Genomic DNA, 26,983 nt, shown 5'->3' on the forward strand with positions numbered 1-26,983 from the left:
AAAAGCTGTCGCATATATTTAACCAAAATGCCACTTATATTATGGTAGAATTTTGCATTAAGACATCTCTAACACAAGGTCACAGTATATTTATGACATAAGGTCAATATTCTACAGAGCAGCATTTTACGCATGATCAGAACTGCTCATGATCAGAACTCGCTCACCCAACAGCCTTTTTACAGACCGTTTTACACTTTAACCCAAACGACTTCATGACTGGTTGAACTTTATTAGCATTTCTTAAATGCAACGGTTTATTACAGACAGGTTAAGGTAAACCAGGCTGCATAACGTGGGATTGGGTGACAGCACAGATGGAAGGCTAGCAAAGGATGCGATTCATTCCTGATTTTAATGCAGCATCAATACCAAAAAATCATTTAACGGTAACACATTAAATGACAAATAGAAAACAGCTGTTTCACATGACCCCGTCCAACACTAATTTGATTGCAGAATGTTCTTCAGTTCGCTTCGTCCTTTGAAGCCTCGTCAAAATTGCCAACAAGGTCTGAACGGGAAAAGCAGGCAAAGTGTCACTTTTAAGCCTAAAATTCAGCATTAACACCAAAAGATAAATACACTCTCCAGTCATACAGGCCGTGTCAGAAACAGCCCATAAGAGGGGACTGTCCAGCACCCCTCACATGCAGTTCCGCTCTGTACAATTTCTGACACAGCAGCACACATTTCTGAAACTACACATCACCTGGAACTTCATCGTCATCTTCCTCGGCAGCAGCAACCGGTGCTTTCCCGTCTCCAGCTGTTAGGGAAAAATACCAGTCAGGGATGCTTTTCGAGTAAGTCACCTGACCAAACAGACCAAAAAGGTAAAGTGACCGGTCAGAGCAGGGACTTAGGGGAGAGATCGGGTCAATCATTTTTATGACCACCTATGATTCCCCAGAAGCTTCCTGACAGCTTGGAGAACAGTGGAGAAATCAGAAGATGGCCCAGAAATGTGGGACATCATTAATATCAGAGTGCACTAAACATTGGACCTATGATACTCTTATGGAGGTGCATAGATTTACTGAAAGTCTACATACAAAAGTACTATGAGGTGCAGAATCTCATTATATTTATTTAGCATTATGTCTCTCAAACCAGCCCGTGGGGACCCCCCCCCCCCCAGACGGTCCATGTTCTTGCTCCCTCCCAACTCTCAGGGAACTGGGAGAGAGCAAACACACAGACCGCCTGGGGGTTCCCACTGATTTAGAAGACACTTCTATCCAAAGTCATACATTTTTGAGAGAATGAAGGGTCAAACCACCCCTGGAGCAATTGATAGTTAAGGGCCTTGTTCAATAGACCAATGGGATCTGGGAATCTGGGATTTTAACTGGAGCTGTTTCAGTCACAGAAACAGCATCCAAACCCACTGAGCTGGGATAAACACTGTCAACAGCATTAAACCACACACATACACAGACCACTAATTTAGCTGAGGGAGCTGGGCTTTAGCTGCAGTTTAATCACGAGACGATGAGATGTGCTGTCAATACATATAGAAGAGGCAGACAGTGCTGACCTCTCCTTCAGACAATGGCAGAGATGCTCTGTCCCATTTGCATAGCCAGTCATTCGTGGGAAACAGGAATGACTGGTACTAAAATGGGACCCCCCCCCCCTTTCAGAATCGAACCCGGTATCAGTACAGTTACATTTTTGGGTTCAGACCAGAGCATGTGAACGGAGTGGAGCGGAGCGTGAGCGAGGAGCGGAGTGGGCGAAATTTGGTCAGAGCGCGGAGCGGTTTTTTAATTAATTAGAATTAGCGCGGAGGAGCGGGCGGAGCCAACAGCCTCGTGAGCGAGGAGCGGAAATTCTCACCGCTCCACTCTGCTCACATGCTCTGGTTCAGACCCCATTACAGTAACCAGCAATCATCCAACCAATTCAAAGAGGGTGAAAAAGGCGAGCCTAACCTCCCAGCCATTCCTCACCCTGCTTGGGCAGGGATTCGGCCAATCGACGGAGGCTGCTCAGGCTGTCCGCGCCCAGCTGGTTCAGAATGCTAGGCAGCATCTCTGTCAGCTGCTTGGTCTCCGCATGGCCCGTGATGGTGAAGGTGTTGGCCGCCAGCGAGGCCTGTACTTTGGGGTTGTTGAAGTGGATCACTGTGCCCTGGTTTGTGAACATATTCACCTGCAGAGCAAAAGCACACCGCCAGTTACTGAACTGTCACATCACAATCAGCGGCACCGGAGAGACAATTCGAAGTATTATTGCAGCAGTTTCATGCTCAAAACAGAGACAGGAATTAAACTGTACTTCACTGGCCTGTATTCTACCAGCTTTCACGCTATACCTCTGGGTGGCACGCACACTGCAACGATAAACTCATTTTACATTTTCAATCTCTTTTTTCTTTAACTTTCAAATAAGAAAGGCAGATATCAGCTGTGCCCAAATTCAGGGGCTGCACCCTTCTAAAGCTGCAGGCGAACAATCACAGCGGTATGATAAAGCTGTCCCGTTTTGAAGTCTCCTTCAAATGCATCCTAGAGATGCGTTTTCCTTTCGCAGAGTTGCAAAGGATCCACCTGATGGATCTTTCGCAGCCCAACATATCCCAAGATTCATTGCGCAGAGGTAAAGTGGGCGTGTCCTGGCCACGCAATAGGAGCAGCACTTCATGACTCAAGGGTAAGAGCGGGAACAGCTGGCAATACAAATAGGAAATTGGGCGGTCTGGCCTATAGATAATCTCACAGCGTTTTCTGTTCGACCTTCGAGGGATGAAGCCTACAGAGCCTTCATAGACCACGTCCTTCACAGGATGCAGCCCTTGAATTTGGACACAGCTAATAAGAATAAAGCCAAAGGAGAGGTAGACGTCAGACTCATTATGCGAGCTAAGCCGCTAGAACCCACGCTGAAGTGGCATCAATTAAACTGCGGGCTGCGTGTTTAAGCAAGACTAACAATGTATTCGGGTGTGACTGATCTGCGCTCCAACTCATTAATCCTAATAATTTAAATTTTTGTTTCTTTTCTTTTTAAAGAACACCAGGTCTATTTTTGGCTAATGTGCTATTTGAGATTCTGGACACATTCTTTGTCACAAAGTTAGCATTTTATGATGAGTTGTTGCAGTGTAATGTTTCAAAGAGCACATTACAGATCTGCCAAGTTATTTAAAAACATTAGTTCAATAATCCAGGGCCTGGAGGAGCATACTCACCTCCTCAATACCAGATATGTTGTTGACGCCAAGCTTCTTCAGTGAAAATTGAAGTTTTTTGTCATCTGCTGTGGCTGTTCTATGCACCACCTTCTTCTTTCTGCGGGCTGTACCCTGTTCAGGATGACAGGCAGCTTTCACATTAACCAACTCATTTCACAATTATTCTCACAAATGAACATTAAGGCAAAGCGGCACCACAGAGAGGAACTGCTCACCTTCCCACCGATGCGGACTTGCGCCTGCAGTTTGGCGAGTTTTTCTTGGTTCATAATTGTTTCTTTCATCTATAAGAAACGCAAGTGCGAATTAATACTTTCGCAGACGGAAGACAAACGACGTCCACTACGACAGAGTGAAGCACTTCGTAAATGCTGATCCCATTACCAGAATGAGACTGGTTAGGCTGGGGACGCCTCTCTGCCTGGCCACCTGCTGCCAGAAAGGGTTGGACGTCCCCACATGCAATTAACGACATGGGTTTCAACAGACCATTTTAGGCAGTTGTGATCCAATATTAAGTTAAAAGACACACGGTTCGTTCTGCCAAACAGACACTCCTTCCCAGCACGACCGGCAATCGCCTCGGGATTTAGAGCACTTCCTGAACAACGTAAAAAGCCCGATTTCTTGTTCCTATGTTCAACAAGTAGCACATGTCAACGGGGCTTTAAAGTATAAATATATAAATGAATAATACTGTGCACAGAATAACTAGCCGAGGTAGCCGTGGCTCGGGTATCCCCCACCCCCCCAATTCTCCCAAACAAAGCAAAATTTCTCCTCTTTTCGGGGTCACCACCGTTCGACGTGTGACGGCATGGTACCGGTCGCGGTCTCATTTACCTTCTCCAGTCCGAAAACCGTGTGCCTGTGCAGGGGAAGAGAGACGGTTACGGTTCCACACTGACCTGCACACTTAGAAAGCGTACACGCGGTGACCAAGATGGAAGACGGAGGAAGGAGCGGAAGTGACGTCCATGCGGAAATGGGGTTTCTGGGGTCACATGGCACGACGGAGGTGACGCCAGAGAGGAGAAATATGTGATACAAGGATTTCGTACATTTTTTTAAATCATACATACACACACACACATAAGCGGAAAAAGTATTACACAGCACATATATGCAGGATATGTTTGTGTGTGTGACAAATAATACTTGAAACATACATCTATGCATATAGCTCTGACTAAGTTTACGTCCAGTGGGCTTTGGCATTGTAATACACACTCTACCGCTAGATGGTGACACTTCCCGTACGTTGTGTTATTTTCTGTCCTAATCCTTCCAAGATGGCGTTGCACATGCTGCAGAGATGTGTCTGTCTTTCCAAATGCTTCTCAAAATCCGCGATGCCCAGATTTACAGGTAGCTGATTAACATATCGTTTGGTTAATTTCCTTCTATGATTTCCCCCCAGTTATTGTCAAACCGCTTGTAGCCTGTGCAGATGTGCGATAACTCTCCTGTAACTGCCTGTGTCCGTGTACCCATGTGTCTGCTGTGTCTGTCATGTCCTTAAGCCGGGCGTGAAACGCTTTGTGACCCTACAGCTGCCTGATCCTCTCTTCCTTCAGTAATCCCAGAATGTTACCTGGCCGTAGTCGGGCAGTCAGTGCTGGAATTGATTACTTTTATAGGCGCAGGGGAAAGGCTTAATTCTTGATTCTCTCTTTTTTATGTTGGCTATTTTAGCCAGGAGAAGTCTCCTTTCTGCGTCATATACAGACCCCAAAATATGGGAGGACAAAGATCCAGATCCGCGCAACTTGGGTAAGTTACATTGACTTTTAATTCGTACAAGATTGTATAAACAGGAGGCATGTCTGACGGTGGTCAAGTTCAGTAAAAGCAGGCAATCTGCATAAAACGTTCAGATTTTTGAAATGCAGCAGATGGCAGAGTTGTCCAGATATTGTAGATCGCAGTTACAGTACAATGATCAAGATAAGCAGTTAGGAGATGCATGGATGGAATTAGAGGACAGTATATACCAAATTAAATCATCACATTAATGCACCCCTCCCTTGATTTACAGAACTATATTTTCCCCTAAAACTAGTTTCACCTCAGAACATGGAAATATTATTTCCATTTTATTTTTTAATTAAAATTTACTGTTTAAGACCAAAAACATAATATAACATTGTTTTAAATTTTCTTCATGTCTTCCTCACAGCTGAGTTAGCGGCTCTAATGGACCGGACATATGAGCGGAAATTGCCTGTCAGCTCCTTAACAATCTCACGGGTAGGGGGGCTTAGTTGCACATTACCTGTTAGCTCTATAACAATGTCAAACCCAACCCACAGCTATTTAACAGTAGTATGTCTGCAAATTGTAGTTGTGTGGTTTGCTCGTTTTTGGTGTAGTTGAAAAAAATACCGAAATGCACAGCTCCCATTTTGGTACCGGCTTAATGAGCAAGGCCTGTTTCTTGCATAGGCACAGATGTTCCTGTGTGCTTTTGGTCGATAGAATTAATTTTTCTTGTTATTGTTCTTCTGCCATTCATTTAAAGCAAAGGTTCTAGCCAGCAGCATCTCCTTCTGCTTTTTAAAATGTTTTTTTTTTTCTTTTCAAAATTTTGTATACAGTAGCTTTGTGTTGTCAGTCATTTTCTGCAATGGCGTCTGCAAAACTCAAGTTCTCTCGCTATTAAATTCTCTTTGTTTAGATACTTTGTTGCAAACATCTATGATGTGGAACCACTTCTTTCATTATGCACATTCATAAAGACTCAAGTTGTAGCTGATTTTTTTTATCTGGATGATAGTGTTTTTGTGACATATTCCAGTGGCCTGGTTTTACTTAAACTGGTTAGCTTAGATGCTTTGTTCAAGGATCAGTCAGCTAAGCTCCGTTGAACCTTAAGGTCCATGTCCTTAATCACCATCATAATTTAGCCTCAAGTACTGAACAGCTCTTAAACTGTGTTTGTAGAGCAGTGGTTGGATTTGGCTGAAAAACGCATCTCTTAATCACTCTTATTTTCTCCTTTAGTTTGTTGACAACATAACTTCAATGGAAGAAATTGAACAGACAGTATATTATCTGTACAAGTAAGTCTAAAGTTCCTTACTCACAGTTTGCAGGTTTCATTTTTTTTTGTTTTACACTATAGGGACAAAGTATTGGGACAGCAGGGCATTACATACATGAACTTTTGACATCCCATTCTAAATCCATAGGCATCAGTATGGAGGTGGTCCCCCCTGTGCAGCTATAACAGCTGCCACTATTCTTGGAGTGTGTCTATGGGAATTTTTGCCCATAAATCCAGAGGAACATTTGTGAAGTCAGGCACTGATCTTGGACATGAAGGCCTGGCTCTCAGTCTCTCTGCTAGTTCATCCCTAAGGTGCTCGATGGGGTGAAGTCAGGGTTCTGTGCAGGCCAGTCAAGTTCTTCCACACCACACTCACCCAACCATGTCTATATGGACCTTGCTTTGTGCACTGGGGCACAGTCATGCTGGAACAGCAAATGGCCTTCCCCATAATTTCCAGGGGGGTTAGGGGGGTCATGACCCCCCCAATAATCAGATCCAGCCAATATAACCCCCCCAATAATCATGTTTCCCCTCTAATGGGTGGAGACCTCGACCCCCCCAATGTTTCAGCCAAAGTTACGCCCTTGGCCTTCCCCAAATTGTTTCCACAAAGATGGAAGCATAGAATTGTCCAAAATGTCTTTGTATGCTGAAGCATTAAGAGTTCTCTTCCCTGGACCTAAACCAACCCCTGATAAACAACCCCACACCATTATCCCTCCTCCATCAAACTTTACAGCTGGCGCAAAGCAGGCAGGCAGGTAATGTTCACCTGGCATCCGCCAAACTCAGACTGATCCGTCAGACTGCCAGACAGAGAAGCGTGATTCGTCACTCCACAGAACACATTTTCACTGCTCCAGAGTCCAGTGGCAGTGTGCTTTACACCACTCCATCTGACACTTTGCATCGCGCTTGGTGATGTGAGGCTTGTATGCAGCTGCTCGGCCATGGAAGCCCATTCCATGAAGCTCCCGGCGCACAGTTTTTATGCTGGGGTTCATGCCAGAGGAAGTTTGGAACTCTGCAGTTATTGAGTCGTCAGAGCGTTGGCGACTTTTACGCACTGTGTACCTCAGCACTCTGCAATCCCGCTTTGTTATTTTATGTGGTCTGCCACTTCGTAGCTGAGTTTCTGTTATTCCTAAACACTTCCACTTTTCAATAATACAGTTGACTGTGGAATATCCTGGAGGGAAGACATTTCATGTGCACCACGCTTGAATTCACTGAGTTCTTCAGAACGACTCATTCTTTCACAAATGTTTATAAGTGTGGCCTCGTCGCTGGGTGCTTGATTTTATACACCTGGTGCAATAGCTCTGAATGAAATACCTGAATTTAGTGATTAATAGATGCTTCCCAATTCTTTTTGGCCATATAGTGTATGTGTGCCTTCGTAATTTTTTCAATATTTACTGCAAGCATCAGGGAATGTTTTGAAAAGAAACTAATGACCTCAGACACATTTCAGTGATGCTTTTCCTGACCAAACGTGCTTATTTCTCACGAGGATCAGAACTTAAACTCTTCAGTGCTTGCTTCATATTTGTGTTGTTTTTCTAGAGAGTGCTTTGGTCTCTCTGTTTGCTGCAGTTCTATGAACACAAGAGGCATTGAAATACCAGCTTCAACTTAGCATTAAGGAACAAAATGTTAAACACCTTTGGATGCTACAGCGGAAAGGGTCCTGAAATGTGATATTGTAATACGCAATGTTATAATGTCAGTGTCTTCTTTCTAACCAGGTTCCGTCACAGTCCAAACTGCTGGTACCTTAGAGACTGGACCATCCACAGTTGGATTAGACAATGTCTCAAATATGGAGCCAGGGATAAGGCCTTGTATACCCTAAAAAATAAGGTATGGGGTCTCTCCGGATGTCTTGGGTGCAAACCATACACAGACTGAGAGACATGCTTCCGCTGAGAGACATGCTTCGTGACTCATTTCCCGGCGTGTACAAGTTATCTTAGGTCGGCATTCATGGTTTGACTTCTGACATTCAGGTCGAGTTCTAGGTAATTTTTTTTCGAACTGGTTGGTTTGACTTTTAAGGAATTTTAGTTATAACGAGTTTGAGAACTGAGGTACCACTGTAATTGAATAAAATCATGCCTTTCACACGCTTATTTGTGATGAATCACAAAGCTGAATCGTAATGCTGTCCACTAGAGGTTGGTGATTTCAGCTGACGTTGATTACTTAGGACCTTTTCTTCTTGTTTTTCATGTCTCTGTACATGAGGCAATTGATGCTTATTTGGTACCTCCCATAGATTCCTGACCCCAGTGTTCATGTTTTACCAGGTGCAGTTTGGGATTTTTCCTGATGAATTCACATTCAACCTCCTGTTAGATTCATTCTTGAAGGACAAAGACTTCGGAGGTAGCCCTTTGTTCTGCTCTGTCTGTCTGCTGAACAGAGGATGTTGCTCTGACTTCGTTAGTCTTTCTGTGGCTCCTGCCTGAATTTCCTGCCATACCTCTTATGTTTGTTATATCGTAATAAATTTTTGCCAATGAGATTTATTAAAAATGTATTATTTTGGGATTATTAACAATGTGCCTTAAAGGGACAGTGGTGGAGGTTGCAAACTGATTATATCTATTTGATTTTAGTGCCTTTTCCTTCTGTGTCCTGCAGGCGCCTGCTCTGTCGTGGAGGAGATGATGCGACAGGAAGCCTTCGACTCGCCGTCCACTCAGATCCTTTCACTGTACGCTCTGGCCAATTATTTATCGACAAATCCTGAACTCACAGTAAGCATCCTTTTTCTGTTACCTCATAAATACATTAGCGAACAGGGTGCCAGTAATCCTTTTAAGGCGGGTGTATCGTTTTATCATCACTGGGGGAGTGAGTCGTTCATTGGGTTAGCGATGTGTGCCCATGTCCATAAGATGCCATTGTAATCGTATCACCCTTGGGCCCTCGAATGATGCCTTTCACCCTGGCTGCTCCAGGGACCCTGAATGACCGTGCTCCCTGATTTTCATTAGTATGTTTGTTCAGACAGAAGTGTTTGCCAAATACATGTGCAAGAAAAGGCTTTTGAAAGACCTTCCCCTTATCGTAAATATGCTATTTTCAGCATTGGGTTTACTTTCCATATGGGTGTTTTAATCATAAACCATTTAACTGGCACGATTCATGTTACTAAACTAGTCGCCACAATCTGTGCCTGTAGAGTACAGCAGCTCATCCTGGAGCAGTTGTGATGGGAAATCAGATAACTTATCCTTCTTCCCTTCACCCAGTGGCAAGACGAGAGGAACCTGGGGGCTTCGCTTATGATTGCCGGCCTGAAGCAGCAGAACTCCACAGGCTTCAGTGCTCAGGTCGTCGGCCACGCGCTCCTAGGTCTGCCCCCTTCTGTCTGGCTTTCAGTGTCGCTGCTGGCTTCTGTTCTTCGACGTGTAGAGTAGTCATACTTCAGGAGCTCGTGGTCCAGTGCGCCTCATATCTACTGCACGTTCACTGGTGTTACACCCTTCGTCTGGGACTCCATCTGTATACTCTCAGGATTGCAAGTTGTCTGGCTGACAGCTTTTTTTTGCAGTGACCCCAAATGACCAGGATCACAACAAAGTCCAAATGCACAAGGTCTAAAGTGATGGACTTTCTTCATCCCTCTGTGGGGCTGCTGTTACCCCAGGCTTACTGTGAAGGACCTTGTGGTGATGCACCTTGTAGAGAGTGCTAAATGAGACAAAAGTTTATTGATATTGTAAAAAAAAAAAAATGATGTGACCAGCTCACCTTGTGCATTTGCAGCTAAGCATCTTGGAACATGAGGTGAAATAGTGGCGTGTTCTGAGCTGTGATGGACGTTGACCTCTCCCCCCCAGGCAAAGTAGAGATATCTCAGGGAATCCACGCTGTGTTCCGCGACGCGCCTCTGACGTGGGTCCCGGGCTTCATCAGCAGGGCCCTGCTGGTAATGGAGCAGGTGTGTGATGCAGCCCCACACATCAAGATATCCAAGGAGGGGGTACGTGTTTAAAGCCGGAAATGCATCCGTGATGCTGTGGTGACGTTTGACCCAACCCTGAGCCCTGCTGTGCGTGTCATTAACTTGGGGCCTGTATCACAGGGGGGGATTTGTTGGTTAACTAGATAACTTTTCAGATTTAATGTAGACGCTCCTCTACTTACGAACGAGTTACGTTCCGAACGGCTGTTCATAACTTGAAATGTTCGTAAGTCATTATTCATCATTATTTTAAGGGTATATGCAAGTACTAAGAACTAGGATGCTGGGAGTCCGGACGCTGTGCGGCGGGAGTAGCGGCCAGAAGTTGTACTAGGCGAAATTGGCGCGCAGAAAAAAAAATTGATGTTGTGGACAGGAAACGGGAGCCCAACAAACATAATTTGGACTTAGTCATCTTCGTTCATATGTCTGAAAGTTCGTAAGTTGAAAGTTCGTAAGTAGTAGAGCGTCTGTACTTCAGTTTAAGAACACAAGAAAGTTATTAATGAAAGGAGGCCATTTGGCCTAACAAGCTCACTTGGAAGGAATTAAACTACCCCTTTGGGCAGGCTATTCCATACTCTAATTGCACGCTGTGAGAAGTAGTTCTTTCTCAGATCCAATCTAAAGTGTTCCCCCATTAATATATAATGGCCACGGGTTCCTGAGTTAGAACTATTTTGATGTAACAATTTGCAGGAACAGCACCTATCCCTATTATAACTTTATATACCTGGATCATGTCTGTCCTTGGTCTCCTTTGCTCAAGGCTAAACAAATTCAGCTCTGCCCACCTCTGTTTGTAAATAAACTTTATTTTTGTTCACTTCCATTTAGTCAAGACAACCTTTATTCCAACATGTTGTCTTGCTGACCCAAAAATCCAGCCTCGTGACTCAGGCCTCTGGTGTTCTGAGGGGAAACAAGATCAGCACTCAATATTTTTTATTTAGTTTAGTATTTAGTATTTAGTTTGTTCAGGTATTACTCACAAATCCATGTCCATCACTTTCTGGTCCTTTTTAATTTTCTTTTTTCTCCGCTTAATATTTTTCATTTTGATTTGAAAATGCCGGTTTCATGTAAGAGGTCAGTATTTAAAATCAGTGTTTAGGAAAACTGCTGGACATTATCTAGAGTATCAGTCAAATATCATTCATGCCTGATTTTCCCCTCTGATGTCAGGCCTGCAGTTAGAGCCTGAGCTGTGCAGTCCACCGCCTTACAGGGCAGCTGATGTCAGGCCTGCAGTTAGAGCCTGAGCAGCGCTGTCCACCGCCTTACAGAGCAGCTGATGTCAGGCCTGCAGTTAGAGCCTGAGCTGTGCAGTCCACTGCATTACAGGGCAGCTGATGTCAGGCCTGCAGTTAGAGCCTGAGCAGCGCAGTCCACCGCCTTACAGGGCAGCTGATGTCAGGCCTGCAGTTAGAGCCTGAGCAGTGCAGTCCACCGACTTACAGGGCAGCTGATGTCAGGCCTGCAGTTAGAGCCTGAGCTGTGCAGTCCACTGCATTACAGGGCAGCTGATGTCAGGCTTGCAGTTAGAGCCTGAGCAGCGCAGTCCACCGCCTTACAGGGCAGCTGATGTCAGGCCTGCAGTTAGAGCCTGAGCTGTGCAGTCCACTGCATTACAGGGCAGCTGATGTCAGGCCTGCAGTTAGAGCCTGAGCTGCACAGTCCACCGCCTTACAGGGCAGCTTTGCATTTGTAAGTGAAGAGGAGACAGCAGGTGGATTTTAATGACCCCCAATTTTCATTTCATTTACCAAATGTCAGGCAGTGATCTGTAGTGGGTGACATTGATTATATATTTTTTTTAAAACTCAGATCAGAATTTTCTTCAATCCTGTACACTATGAGAACATGTTTTGAGAGTCGGTGTCGCAGTTTTCTCTCATGTTAATTCCAGCTCGATTACCTAGAGGGGTTATTGAAAGATCTGTCAGCCTCTCATACCCCTGAAGAGGGTGGGGAGACCCCAGAGACTGTCGATGAGGAGGACCAGCTGGAGAGGATGAAGGTCCCAGAATATTCCAGAAGGTTTAAGGTGTGTAAAAATGTCATTTATTATAAATGTTTTTGAGGTATATATACAATCAGCACTTTGTGTCCGCAGAGGAGTGGTTCCAGGATGCCCCCCCCCCCCCATGTACCAAAATCCAAATCTCTGGATGTCAAATCACGTATTATTTGCATATAACCTACACACATCTTCCTGTGTACTTTAAAAACATCTCTAGATTACCTGTAATACACAATACAACATAGGGATAATACTAAGTAATAATTAGCCAGATAAATGATTTGAAAATGGGTTTTTCTTCCCTCACGCTAAAGAATCGGGATCACATACTGAATTTTAACCAGCGTTCTTCTTATCAGCACAATAAGCGGTGCGGATAAATGACAAAGGACAGAATCTCTGGCATTCAACCGCACCAATACGTCAAGCCTGAACGCTAAGAGGTGAACAAACGAATAAAGTCCCGTTACATTTCAGCCGCTCTCACATCTGACTGAAAATTATGAGCCTCCCCTGAAAGTCATTTTCAACATAGTGCTCAGTGCTGCAAAAATCATGCTTTGCTTTTTAGAACTTTCTGAATGTTTTTTTTTGTTTTTTTTTTTTCCTCCTCCGAATATCTTCAAACCGCTGTTGGTTGGAAGCAGAACCCGCAGATCCAGAAGGCCGATTGTACTGATAATGACCTTTGTGGTTCAGTGGGCATTACACTTGCTTTATACCTGCAGGGTTTGGGAATTAAATCCCAACCCTGCTTTGTGTTTTGAGTTTGAAGGCATTACTGTGTTATCTGGCTTCTCCTTCAGGTACTGCAGCTTTCCCCGCAGTACAAAGATTTACAGTCTGTTTTATTGGTGCGTCTAACTGGACTATAGTTTATGATGATGTGTACACCCTTGTAATGCACTGGCATCCTGCCCAGGTTGTTCCCTGTCTTGTGCGCTGTGCTGCCTACAATAGACCTTGTAAAATCCTCTAAATCCAGTTTAGTCTAAAATTAGAGAAGAATTGGAGCCCCACTTAGCCACCCAATGGGAGAGTTGTTCCCAAGCCTTGAAACTACTGGATGTGCATCATTGTGCTGATTCTTAAAGTAGGGGATGCACTGTGCAACAATGTAACCTTCTTCAATCACCCCATAAAGAAATGAAGGGAGTCTGAAGTATGCTAAAGTAAATGTCCTGTTGATGAGATCAAAGAAATTGACTGCTGAAAGAAATATTATTGAATTTCAGTCTTTGTGAGTAAATACCAAACTGCGTGACTGTGTTTCAGTCACCTTTTGCATAGAAGATCATGATGAGGATGAGGATGATGATAATAGATGATGATGACGAAGATGATGAAATCCAGTGTTACACTTGCACCCCCATCTCTGGAGTCCAAACCACAAGCTGTTTCAGGGGACCATCAACAGTGACTTCCCAGAAATTTGAACCAATAGGTCATGTTAGGGGTGGGCGATATGGCAAAAATATGATAACATGATATTTCTCGGACAGGATCAAGATCCATGATGTCATCACGATTGTTTTTCATGTTGATTTTTACGACTCTACAAGTTACTCTACTGTTACGATGCCGGTTTTGAAAAATCTAAACAAATTCCATGTTACCAACGTTGAATGCTTTTTAGGGACCACCTCCTCCATGTCGTCCATGCCACTACATTGCCAAATAGTGAATGTGTTGTATGTTGGGCATGAAAAGGAGAGAGGAAGAAATCCAAGGCACTACCTACTGTTTGCTATTGCCGCTTTATTGGTGTGTCGAAGTGGATTTGGCTGATAAAACAACTTTAGATCCATAGATCTTTATGAGCCATAGAGCTGCAAGTGATAGAATGTGACCTGAATCACGATACTAACAATCTCACCGTACAGGCGCATTGTAGAGACATCTTACTCATTCGAGGTCGTGAGTCGCACACCCCTACTTACAGTTTGTTAAATGAGACGTTGAAGCTGACCGTCAGCTTAATCCTGTATTCTGTCTGTTCAGGACCTGAACGGTCGTCTGCAGGCCCTGGATAGAATAGACGTCCGCAGTCTGCAAGCCTTGACATCCAGCCTGGCGGAGGAGAGCCTTGTCGCAGCGGAGGCGCAGGACGTGCAGCGTTACCAAGGAGCGATGAAGGAGTGGGAGGAGGAGCGGCGCGATCTGGCCAGGAGGGAGGAGGAGCAGAGGGAGAAGGCGCAGCAGGAATGGGCAGCCAGAGCAGCGGAGAAGGCAAGGCAGCCACTGCAGAAGCTGAGCCGTCACTGAGACCCCCTGTGCTGAAAGGGCTGGACACTGGATGAAGGGGTGACACCATAAATGTTCCAGTATTTCAGTTTGCTGTTGTGTCGGCATGGCAGCTTTAACAGGAACATATGCTACAACGTCAAGGAACTGCTCGACCGGGAAGGACCTCATTTGAAAATATTCCTCTCACCATGTGAAATGACAAATGTTTGTTTAGCAGTAATAAACAAATCAATCAACAAAGTTTATTGTATATTTATATTCTGCAGTCATCTCCTGCTTTGTCCGATTGTAACATAGTCACTTCTTTAACCTTGGGGTTGTAAATATTTAATTTGTTACAAAATATATGCTCAGTGTTCAACGCTGTTTACAGACACTGCACATTCAAAGTTATAACGCAGGAAAAAGACCATCATTGTAGCAGTAGCAGAGATCTTGCTTATACCCTGGCGTTAACTGTTGTTGCGGCAGGAACCTAGACTTTCTGGGGACCTGTGTGTACCCAGTAGCAAGTGTTTGCTGTTTCAGTGAAGTCTCAGTTAAAGACTCTGTTGTTTTGTCAATTTATATACATATGTACCCACACGCATATAGAAAGGTCTAAATGTGTACATAACGATGTATTTATAATTGTTTCTGGTATCAGGAGTGTGACTTGATTCTGATGAAGGATAAGACAGAAATCAGCACTGGCAGAAAATGAGGTTTATTAGCGGTTAGCTGTTACAGAGGGTGCTTGGTGCTTCCATGTACATTCACGTGAGATTAATGAGATACTGCTCAGGGACTCTGCTGTTTACACGTTTAAGCATTTACTGTTTGGATAGACTGCGGTAAATATTTCAGAGCGCTTTGAAAGGATACCTGTTCCTAAGGGTGTCAGACTCTTGATGGATTTGTGTGGTCTTTGGTGTTATTATATGCTTGAACACAATGACGTAAGTGTTTGTTTATCATACGTAGCTGTGAACGGCATCTGCGCTCTTAGCATCAGCACTAATTTATATGACGTACAGCTTGATAAAACTTGGGTATTTCGCCATTGACACACTGTAACACTGTCTGTTGTGTACAGATTGAATGCAGCTTCTTTCTTTAGGAAACGTGTTTGGACGGAATAGTTTGCATGAAGCCTCATGTGATGTTGCTCCCAACCCTCCATAACAAGTGCAGCAAGTATGATTTGTAGAAAAGCATATTTTTCCACAGAACTTTGGTCCTTCTGGCTGTATGTTTCCTGAAATCTGCTTGCGATGTTATTACATATATTTAAAAATAATGCAATGTGTACCTACTGCGATAGCTTCCGTGAACCACTGACGTTTCATAACAATAGTAATAAATACAGACTTGTACAAAACTGCTTAGTAAAAAAAAAACTGGCTACACTCAACCACAGTGTGACTGTGCAAGTTAATAATCCCTCATTACTGTAATTTTTTCAGCTATGAGATAACAGTGGGTCTTTCTAAGCTTTGGAGGTGCTGTAGTTGTTGTCTTTAAGGCATTTGACGAAATACATAAAGGCAATTCTATTAATTTCCCTTCATTTTTATACTGATTGAAACTTTACTGGTGGAAATTAATCCATCCATCCATTTGTCTTGCAACCACTTTTGAAATATATGGGTGTGGGGAACCTGGAGCTTATCCAAGGCAGTGCAGGGTGCAGCGCAGGGAACACCCTGTAAACACTCGTGCATTATGGGTAATTTAGATGTGCCAGATCACATCACAGATAACTGCATGTTGTTGGACTGTGCGGGGAAATCGGAATACCTGGAGAAAAGCGACCGCAACAGACGACATGCACACTCCACACACACAGACCCGGAGGCAGGTGAATGCAAATGGGTCTTACAAAAGTTTTGAATACTTTCTGTGGCTAAATATGGGGAAGATATATGGATGGATGTCATTATATCGGTCTTTCACAATCCAGTCCTCAGGGACTCAAGGTCGATCCATGTTTTTGCTCCCACCGAGCTCCCTGCCAGACTGTCCACTGGGAGCTGGGAGGGTGCAAAAATGCGGACTCTCTGTGGGTCCCCAAGGACCGGATTGGGAAACACCGCTTTATATTATAGTGCAACTGAAATTTAGAATTAAGGTAATTTAGCAATTAAACCCTTGATCAAAGCTTGCTGAATATCTTAATTCTATTTTAATACCACCCTAAAATCTTAGCAGAAGGCAGCATAGTGAACCCTGCATAATCTCTATATTCCCACCCTTTTTCTTTTCTACCTTCAGTTCTGTACATAAAAGATTCTGATCTATGCTTTTTAATATACACTCTGCAATTCTTGTCATCCTATTTCAATATTTTAGTACCACAACTATTTCATTCTCTATAGAAGTAACCATTACTCATAAAAACGTAAACTGCATTTCTTGTGAGTTTCTTTCTAATGATAGACTATGGCTTATATTCTGAAGTCAATGCTCTTCAGCTAAAAAAGGATATATAACTAAATAGGGGAAAAACACTCATTATCCCTGTAAATCACTTTCTGTCTATATCATTGTCCTAAATACACACTAAATAAAGGATATGGTTAATATTTCACTATAAGCATTATAACACTTTTTAAAATATTTTACCCCAAGTGTCTTAAAGCTCACCATAGCAGTTTTACAGTATGTCAGTTCAAAATAATCCAACTCAAATGTTCTTTCCTGTCATTTGACACTACGAATCCATATATGATGCAAAAAAATAGTTACAAATGGGAGCTGTAAGGAGTGTCTAAAGTAGGGTTGCCACCTCAATCCTGTAAAATCCTGGACACCCAGTCACTGACCAAAAATACTGCATATAGCAACACCATTCCAAAGGTTTCAGATATGTTTGATAGGGAAACTGATAAGGACATTATGTGTCCTGGAATGAAATTAATTTTTTTGCAGGACAGGCGACCAAAATCCAAAGTGGTCCCAGAAAATCCTGGATGGGTGGCGACCCTAGTCTAAAGTGCACTTGTATCACTACAATATTATTACTGGTATTAATTGCTACATAGGTTATATTCTGCAATTTCATATACATAAATATATTTCAAGAGGAAATGGAAGCTGCAGAGTGTAATCTGGTAGACAGGGATCACAGCTCAATCTTGCAGGCAGGAAAGGACTCGTCCTGCATGAGCACAGTGCTACTGCTCGCCAGAACAATGATGTTGAGCCTTTGCTGTTCCTCACAGGTCTGCTGGTACCACCGCTTCATGACCTCCGAGTCGTGGGTTGGGATCACGGTGACCTGTGGGCCAGAATCTGACTGTGATTCACTGTGCACTGCTGATTGTCCCAATGCGCCTTGATAAGGCTGACAATAACTCAGTTAAAACAGTACGTTTCTACACGCATGAAATTCTGCCTGATTTAACTGCCATATAAAACTTGAAAACATTAGGCATGATACATACATTAGACACTTTATTTGATGAGGCACAAATAATATAGCATATAACAAATAATATTAATTATTACTTATGTATTAATTAACCACAAACTAAATCTTCGTTACATACTGATCTCATGTTAATTCATCGTTTATGAATCGTGATGTATGTTTTTTCTCAAGTAATTACTGTATTTGTTACTATATCTGTTAATGCTATAAACCTTTGTGAACTACTGAAGGAACAAGTAATGAATAACGCATGTGAAATACTATGTTTGTTCATGATTTGTTCATGATTTGTACTTCAGTAGAAACTGAGTTATTACTAAGTACCTGCCCTGTCAAGTAGCTAGTTTTGCATGCAGCTTAGACTTCAGTGTACTTCTACATGATAAGCAGCTCAAAATGAATAGAAAATAAACATCTAACCTGAAGGTTATTGTCCCACTGAGATTTTCCTTCCAAAAGAGAGTCCAGAACAGCTTTATGGGGTTCTTCTGCCACTGGATCGTGGCCACTGACAACATAGTGGGAAGACCTAACTCGCCTGAAGAACTCAGCGTCGACATTTTTGGCATTTCCATGGCTTGGAATGTACACCAGGTCCACATATATAGGGGAGCCGTCTGGTGGCCACTTTTCTGGTGACTTACCACTGGCAGACCCTTAAATGCAAGAGTAATGAGCAGAATGTGTAATAATCCATATAGTCATTGCCCCTGCAATTTTGAACATTGTCATCTTTAGTCAATTAATGTCAGTTTAATAGCTGGAACAGTAGACATACACTGCAGGAGTCACATGATTTGTCCATGCTTAAAACAACACTGAAAAACATGAACAATCCAGCTCAATGCACTGGTCCTAGAATTATGGTTTCAATCTCAAGAGTTGAAGGTAAAAATAACGTTATTATTATCATCATTATTACTGTTATTATTATTACCGCAACAATAATAGTAAGTCTTTATAACCACTGTCAAAATGTGATACTATAGATGTTTGTTAGGTTTACAGGACAGACACTTACCCAGAGATGCGGTTTTTGTAGCCTTTGTGGCCTTGATATTGCTTGCGTTTTTTTCTTCTTTTCCCCTTTTCTCAGTCCCCTTTAATTTTGATGCTGAAAGATCTTTTTTTCTTGGAGATGCAGTCTTACTCGCCTTGTCTGCAGACCCCACTGAGGTGGCCTCTGCATCACTTTTCCTTGCTGCTGGGGAAGGTTTCGTTTTCAGGCCGGGCTTTTTGGTAACAGATTTCTCTTTAGCCCCTTTTATTGCTGAATGCTGGTCATCAGTCAGAGCCACTGGATCAACGGTGCAGGTATCCGCTTTAGGGGGAACTGGAGGGCCATCTCTGAATGAGAGTGGAAGAGGGTCCCCGGTACTCTGCCTTAGAGTTATATCTTGTGTTGGGGAGGATTCAAAGTCATCTTCAGAGTCCACATTAGCATCAGCAGCAAAAAGCTCAAGGGGGCTTGGGTTGATAAACGATGGTGAGAGCTCCAACTTCGGGTCCCGGTACTCGCAGGTGTTAACCAAACAGAAGTCTATATCAGGTCTAGAATATCCAGTAGTGCTCACTTTATTTCTGTTTAAAACATCAGGCAATGACTGGCTTTCCAGATTACTGTTCTGAAGATCTTTGTTTTGGATGATGTTAGGTTCATATAGAAGTGAATAACCTTTGGATGATGAGGAATAGGTGCCAAAGTTGTCTTTGTAGTCAAATGAATAAGAGGATAGTGGTAGATAGGAAGGTGGTGAAATCTCAGGTTTGACTTGAGATTTAGACTTACAAGTGGACTGTGCATTAGACTCTGCTGCTACAGGTACCGTCTTGTTACATTCTAAGTCAGAAAAGGTGGACATTGAAGAAGAAGGGGCCATTTCTATGGTGGGTGAATGTGATGTCTGCTGTTCAGCTTTGTCATTTTTAGTCTGGCAAATTTCTTGGTCACAGTATGTATAATCCACATCTGTAGGGCCATTTGTATTGTACTGTTTGTTTGTCACAATGCTAGTCTGATCTGGGGATTCTTTTGTAAAATGTACATCTCTAATGTGATCAGGGCATTCTACACCTAATTTCAGAGGTGCTAAGAGTTGCTCTAAAGCCATCTGCTTTTTGGGTGGAGAAAAATCTGGGAAAAAAGAAACTGGTTGGGGAACTCCTTGTTTAGGTGTCTCAATCCTGGTTTCCTGGGGAGCAGGTAGATCCTGGAGTGCAGATATGGATGCAGATGCAGGTATTGCTGCAGGCTGTGTAATGACTAACTCTGCAGAATCATCTGATGTTGGCTCAGGAATATAACTAGTAGTTCCTGAGATAGAAGCAGCCAGGGAGATCTTATCCTCTTCTACATCTTCACTGTCAGGGGTATCTGTCTTGTCAGATGTTTTTCCTTCTGATACAGACTTATTACCCATGTCTACTAATTCTCCAATCACACTGGAATCCAGTGATATCAGAACCTGTAAAAGATCTTTTGAGACATTCACTGATCCCTCCAACTGAGCTTCTGAAGTATTCTCACTGCACCTTTTTTGGCACAAGGCTGATGTATCTACTGAGGTCTGTTTCACATGTGAAGAAGAAAATAAACCTAATTTGACATCCTCTAATGGACTTGGAGGCAATGACAACTTCCTGTCATCCTGACATAAATCTGCTGAGGACTGGCTCAGTTCAGCAAGTGATTTTCTATCTCCATACAGAGATCCATCTGATGGAGATCCAGATTCCAGAGATGGAGGACTAGGAAATGGGGTGGGCATCTTCTCAAATGATAATGCACAATCAGGAGCACGGATATTTATAATGTTGTCACCAGTAACTTCTGTTGTTATAACACTTTGGGGTTTGTGAACTGCTTCAACAGTATTGGATAAACTTTCAAGAGTAAGTTGCGAAAAGCGAGCTCCATTTAATGTGTCATCTTGTTCAGTACTTGAAGACTTACATACTTCATTTTGGTCTCCAGAAATAACTCTTTTTATTTCCAGCGGAGAATCCATAGCACTCAGCATCAAGTCATGTTTTAAGCTGCTAACATTGGCAAAGGTCTTTAGGAGTGGAAAGGCTGAAACAAAAGTACTTGTATCAACAGGCAGTTTGTCTGATATGCCCAATGCTGATTGGTGACCAGGCTCCAGGATTTTGTGTGCACTCATTCTGATAGAAAGTTGCTCATAAGACTTGTCTTCCTCATACGATGAGGTTGGTGACAGAGTGGCAGCAGACATGGGATAATCCTGACCTTCTGTGATGTCACTTTTTGAAAAGTCTGATTTGATGTTGTCCTGAAGTAAAAACATATTTTCTCTTCCATGGACACTAGGTGGTGCAGCCCATCTTGACTTGGAAAGCTCAGAGGAAGACTTCAGTTCATCCTGGGTGGTCGCATTGCTCATAGGTTCTGGTATGGGCGTGTGAGCAGTCTGATCTGATGCTATGTAAACATCAGCTTTTGAATGTGTGTTAGGTAACAAGGTTGTGCATTCCTCAAGAGGCCGGTGAGGATATTCCTTATCAGGCACTGCATTACTTTCTAAGCTTGCCTGATCACTTGGTGCAGAATGACAAGTAGAAATCCTAGCTGGTTCACCAATAAATGATGTTAGTTTCTCACTAACAACTTCAGTTCCTGACTTACTTAATTCATTACTTTCTACTGAGTCCTCTGGCTTCTTGAAAAGATGGTCATGCTTGTGTTGCACATCATCCTTTGTTTCTGCTGTAACCAGACTGCATAAAACTTCAGTTTTTACCTCTTCACCTTCACATTCTCTGGTGATAGCAAACTGCTCTCTCTTTCCCTCCTTGGTTTCCTGTTCAACCACCGCTTTTGACAAGTCAACTAAAACACTCTCTTTATCTTCAGACTCTCTCACACCAATTTTGATTTGTCGCATAGGCAAAGGTTCATCCAGGCTCTCTTGACCTTCTTCTGCAGCTTGAGTAGTTGTTCTAGGCTCGTATCTAAATTCTCGGAGATCTTCACAAAGCCCAGCTTCTTTGGGCTGGTCCTCGACTTTTAATTTTTCTTCATAAGATGGAACAACATTTATAACATAGCCTACATTTCCTTGAGCTTTAAGCTCCTCAAATTCCTTTGTAAGATCTTCTGCAGAAGACATTAATGACCTTTCAGACTCTATAGCTTCTTCAATGCCAACATCAGGAGAGTCCACCATTGCTCCAGCGCAAAGATTGTCAGTCTTACTTTTGTTCAGTTTAGGTTCCATTTTTGGGGCCTTGATCTTCTTCTCTTTCGATTTCCCAGGGCTTCCCATATCCTTCCTTGGTGATTCTTCTTTTTTTGGGACTCTCTGTTTTGGCACAGACTTTTTACCATCCCCCGGTGCAGCTGTAGGTTTTTTCAGATCCCTTGTGGGCTTTCTTATATCCTTTTTCAGATCTCTCTCTTTCTTTTCTTCTCTTTTTGCCTCCTTCATCGGAGAATCTTTCTTTGTATCTCTTTTCATGTCTTTTTTTGTCTGTTTCTTTGTTTCTTCCATTTTTACTTTTTCTTCAACTTTAGCCTTCACTTCTTTCTTAGTTTCTTTTGTATGTGTCTTTTCTATCAATGTCTTCAATCCTTTTCCAGTATCATTCTCTTGTTTTGGTTTTGTTTTGGCTTTGTGCTCCAAAGCTTGGGTTTCAGTTTCCATTTCAAGAGGTACTTTCTTTTTCATCTCAAAATGTTTTGTTACCTCTTGAACAGAATCAGTTTTTGAAATTTCCTGTGATTCCTCCTTTGATTCTTCTTTGCATCCCAGGCTAGCTGGTGGCTTTGAAGTCGACATACGACTTTCCTTGCTGATACTTTTGCTTTTCATTTTCACTTCTTTTTCTGTCTGTGCAAAGTTTGAAGATAACTCTGTTTGAGTGACCTCTGGCTTCTTCAGGAAGTCTAAATGCTTGACCATATCCAAACCCTCAAATATATTTTGTTGCGTCGTGTTGCCAGGAAACAGGACACGAACTATCTTCTCAGAAGGGTCAAATGGATGCCATACCATCAAGGATGAAATGGAAGTTAAATAAGAAATTGGGATTTCAGACTCAAAGTAATTTGACTCTTTGTCTGCATAACTGTCATTCCAATGTTTCATTAAGTCCTTGTATTCTTTGCTATTTTTAACTGGGTTTAGCACATACATCTCCAACCTCCCAACACCCATCTTTTGAAATAAGAGAATAGGATCTAGAGAATTTCCAGAGGGACGATAAAGTGGCTCTGGTTTTATGGACAGTTCATCCAAGCAGTCCAGTGTGATGGATGCTTCCTCAACAGGCCCTCTCACCCTGATGTCATGCTCCAGTTTCCTAAGGTTTTCAGGAACGTTCATGAATACAACCCCAAGATCTGGTGAGATAAAATTTTTCGCCCATTCACCGTCAGTCGTGGGGCCCTGGGACCGATCCCTCTTCTGCTCTGCTATTTTCCGCTGAAGCATACTGTTGATCCCAGGCAGATTGTCATCCCCAATGTGAGTAACCAGGATTGAGTCCACTCTGTCCAAATGTCTGATCAGCCTCCAGAAGCAAGACTTGCGCTCTGACCCTCCGTTGATTAACATGTTAAATCCGTTGACTGAAAACAAGGTGGCGTCTCCTCGTCCACCTGGAAAGACGTAACAGCATGGCTTGGCGAGCTTGAGGAAGCCTCCTGAGCTGGGAGGTTCCAGCAGATCAAATGGTGACGGAACTTCCACCAATTTAAAGATATGCTGCGTAAACTCCGAAAGGCCATCCATCTGAGGCAGTACAACGGTGTTCTTCAACTTTAGATCAATGAAGTCTTGTAGATTGTGCCTGTCCATATCTGAACTTTTCCAATCCCCTTCATCTGGGCAAAATAAGGTCAGGTTTGCTCTGTTGTCTGGATGTATGGTACTAAGCAGTTCACCAATCTGTTGTAACAGAAACACTGATTTAGTTTTCTGCAACTTTGATTTGGGCTACAAATCTAGGCAAATTACAGAGGATAATATTACAAATACTGAAAACTAACACGAGTCACTTACCTCCTGATCTGTGAATATATCTATAAAACTGTGAAATGAGAAGCTTCCAGACTGGAGAGCTAGTCCCCCAGAGTTTTTGTAATACTGCCCGGAAAGTACCAGCAATTTGTCTCTGGAAGCATCTGAGACCATCACCCGGACCTAAACTCCAACAAACAGTATGAAACAGATAATATACATACCATGTATATATTACAATTGTTTCTACAGCTAACAAGACGTAAAGGTTTTTTCCACCCTCCCAACCCTGTGTTCTGTTGATTTGTTGTCTGTCTGACCAGAATATCACTACAAGGAATATGTATTCTGGTAGGTATTACTTCATATTAACTAGAATAGAATTTTTCTTCATTTTAGATACATAAAAGCTGCTTTTAATTCTGAACAATGTGAAAAATTGACAAAGTGAAAAAATATCAAAGAAGTTTTAAAAAATCCTCCCAATTTCTCTTTTTATGTAAGACAATTGTGGAATGCAGAGCTACTTTGGTGAGCAACTATCAATACACAGAAAGTTTAATTTATAATTCTTCAGAAACAGATGCAAAACAGATAAAGCATTAGATTAACAAAGAAAAATGGGACGGGCATCCCATCCAAGGTGTTTCCAGGTCAAATGCCCTGTGCTTCCTGGAACAGGATCCAGGTTCACCAAGTGCTGTGGATGGATGGATGGATAGATGGATGACAGAAATGATAAACTGCAACGTTTAATCTGCTAATGTTTGTTCAGTTGACATTTTTTTTAGGGTATTCTCATATGACATACGGCAGTTAGAAACACATTATATAAAAGAAAACCGCATTGACACCATATTAAACTAGCGAAAAAGAAAAAGACAAAAAAATTTACACATTAGTGCCGAAAGAAAACAAAACATAGAACTCATACTTCTGTGGTGAAAGAAAAACAGGACATTAAAGGCATACCTCATTGCTGACAGTCTCATGTGTTGGGTTCACAAGAACCACAGCTTCCAAAACCTCACTTCTGTAGTGCAAAGTCTTCTGTCCTAAAATAGTAACAGAATCGGATTACTCAGAGCCAGTAATGTAAAACTGACTGTCATACGGTATTAACTATTCTTCAATTTTGATCCTATATAAGACCAATTAGACTATAACGTCTGTCTATAATGTAAAATAAAAAACAGTTGTGCAATGATACAGACTGTAATGAAGCATTTTTTTAGAGTTAATGGTGTGTAATGGAATAACAATTATGCTCTAACCAAAAATGTTTTTACCATGATTCTGTTTCATTTCAGGTGGAAAAAGCACAAAACTACCTTTTCCATCAGATGAGCTTGTAGAATGTCGTGAAACAAATAGCTTCAGCTCTTGGTTGAGATTATAGTTAATATGGTCCACAGCCCACGAGCGGATTCCTGTGGATCCAAAGGGATTTTGAAATATAAGCTATTAACATGAGCATTTTGGGTGAATCCTTCATTTTGGGTGCTTTGCAATTTTGTCCATGAACAGTGAATTGTTTAAAAGACAATGGTCAGGTGATCCGTATCCGTGACATATATAAACCAATCACTATCAGTGACTAACAGCAACAACAACAACAACAACAGTAACAATGATGATGATTAAAATGATTATTTTTACTACTACTTCTACTATTAATAATAATAATAATAATAATTATTATTATTATTATGATAATAATAATAACCAACTACTTGTTGTTCATGTTGTAAAGCTTTGTGAGTAATCGAAAGCGAGGTAAAATGTCACTAATTACAAAGCTGTCTGTTTTACTCGACAAACTTATTTTAATTAGAAATAGCGTAGTCCCTCTCATCTGCATGCCTTTAGGTGCTTTGTTTACTTACAGTCATCCACCCCACATTGTTATGGGGTCAGATACATTTACAGAGGTACAGCATCGCTGCCTCACTATATAGCGTTGGGTCCATGAATCGCTCCACGCCTCTTCTCGACAGCACCGCACTGCGGACCGAGCCGCGCCCAGAAGCGCGCGTCCGCGCACAATTAGACGTAAACAGCCGAGTCTCGACTTTTATTATTATTATTACATTTTATAACTGAAATTACGTCTCAACAGATGAACTAAAGAAAAGTTCCTCATTTATTATTTCATCAAATAAAATGTCACGCAATATTTATCACACACTTTTGAAGAGAAATTTAAGAGAAATTTCGGATAACTTATAACGAAGTGAACTTAGTGTGACAGAAACTACGCAGATACGAAACGACCGCGGACATTCATCAGTTTGTGAAAACAATACGTTTGAGCTCACAAACTAAAGTACATATGAAATTATTACCGCATGTTTTCACTTTATGTGCAAAACGTATGGATAGCAAATAACGGACACATGACGTTTTCAACCCCAATAAGACATCATACAGAGTTACAGAGTTTCCATGTTAACACAACAGGGAAAACTGTCAAATTATTGCTTTTTAAACAAATATCCCCATGAATTGGTCGGTATGGGCACATATATTAATGTTATTGACAGTAATGGGCTTCAACTTGAAGTACATCTTCAAAGTGACGTACGCAAGTTTCCATAATGCACAGAAACTGATTTTTTAACGGAGTTTATGTAAAGGTAACTGTACTGGATCATTCAGTCAGTGGCTGAATGTGGCTGTTTTCGAGTATTTCTTACCTTTTTCGATGTCTTCTATCGCACAGCTCAGCTCTTCCTCCGACACGATTTCGCCAATAACTACAAGCAGGTAAAGTTTGCTGCTTGGGAATCGTTGAGCCTTCATGGAAGCTGCGATAGGAAACACAGCATCAGCACCACTCACCGGTCCGGCTGACGCCGCCATCCTCGCTCCTAATTGCCGGAGGAGATGATGGCTGGAAAGGTGGGGTTTGCTTTTTATACCCGCGCGCAGTTTGTGTCCAGGGTACGATTCGGGCTGAGACGTGCGCATCTCATCTGATGTCCTGCTGAGCGAATCAGCAGCTTCCGAAGTAATATGGGGTGGGGATATACTTGAAATTATGTCTTCGCTGCATCCGAAAGTGACTTATCATTATTCTTAATTATATTTAAT

The 26,983-nt window shown here is 42.3% G+C and overlaps 3 protein-coding genes and 1 non-coding gene across 6 annotated transcripts; 1 reads left to right on the forward strand and 3 right to left on the reverse strand.

Annotated features, from left to right (window-relative positions):
- Nucleotides 1-212: 212 nt before the first annotated feature.
- LOC111856582 (transcription factor BTF3) lies at nt 213-4,193 on the reverse strand. Of its 3 annotated transcripts, none has more exons than XM_023836675.2 (6): nt 4,108-4,193; nt 3,415-3,483; nt 3,197-3,310; nt 1,938-2,157; nt 713-769; nt 213-514 (listed from the first exon to the last, which is right to left on the reverse strand). In XM_023836675.2, the coding sequence occupies exons 2-6, from the start codon at nt 3,481-3,483 to the stop codon at nt 468-470; spliced, it is 507 nt and encodes a 168-aa protein (XP_023692443.2). In that variant the 5' UTR covers nt 4,108-4,193; the 3' UTR covers nt 213-467. The 3 variants fall into 3 exon arrangements, with proteins under 3 accessions (XP_023692443.2, XP_023692442.1, XP_023692441.2); XM_023836674.2 differs by having other exon boundaries at nt 1,956-2,157; nt 4,043-4,179; XM_023836673.2 differs by having other exon boundaries at nt 4,043-4,178.
- LOC111856636 (small nucleolar RNA SNORA29) lies at nt 1,494-1,631 on the reverse strand. The gene has a single exon (XR_002841180.1). It is a non-coding gene; the product is annotated as a small nucleolar RNA SNORA29 (small nucleolar RNA).
- Nucleotides 4,194-4,238: 45 nt separating the features above from the next.
- Nucleotides 4,239-14,737, forward strand: mrps27 (mitochondrial ribosomal protein S27). Its single transcript, XM_023836670.2, has 11 exons — nt 4,239-4,567; nt 4,895-4,972; nt 5,379-5,449; nt 6,203-6,261; nt 8,000-8,114; nt 8,561-8,639; nt 8,898-9,013; nt 9,512-9,614; nt 10,103-10,245; nt 12,137-12,274; nt 14,252-14,737. Exons 1-11 carry the CDS (start codon nt 4,441-4,443, stop codon nt 14,513-14,515), a joined length of 1,293 nt encoding a protein of 430 aa, XP_023692438.1. The 5' UTR covers nt 4,239-4,440; the 3' UTR covers nt 14,516-14,737.
- A 450-nt stretch (nt 14,738-15,187) lies between these two features.
- Nucleotides 15,188-26,779, reverse strand: LOC111856579 (microtubule-associated protein 1B-like). The gene is made up of 7 exons (XM_023836669.2): nt 26,587-26,779; nt 25,222-25,320; nt 24,863-24,945; nt 23,933-24,073; nt 18,931-23,818; nt 18,330-18,565; nt 15,188-17,756 (listed from the first exon to the last, which is right to left on the reverse strand). Exons 1-7 carry the CDS (start codon nt 26,750-26,752, stop codon nt 17,601-17,603), a joined length of 5,769 nt encoding a protein of 1,922 aa, XP_023692437.1. The 5' UTR covers nt 26,753-26,779; the 3' UTR covers nt 15,188-17,600.
- Between the last annotated feature and the right edge of the window lie 204 nt (nt 26,780-26,983).

The sequence above is a fragment of the Paramormyrops kingsleyae genome, chromosome 2 (assembly GCF_048594095.1).
Source record: "Paramormyrops kingsleyae isolate MSU_618 chromosome 2, PKINGS_0.4, whole genome shotgun sequence".
In the NCBI taxonomy this organism is placed as follows: domain Eukaryota; kingdom Metazoa; phylum Chordata; class Actinopteri; order Osteoglossiformes; family Mormyridae; genus Paramormyrops; species Paramormyrops kingsleyae.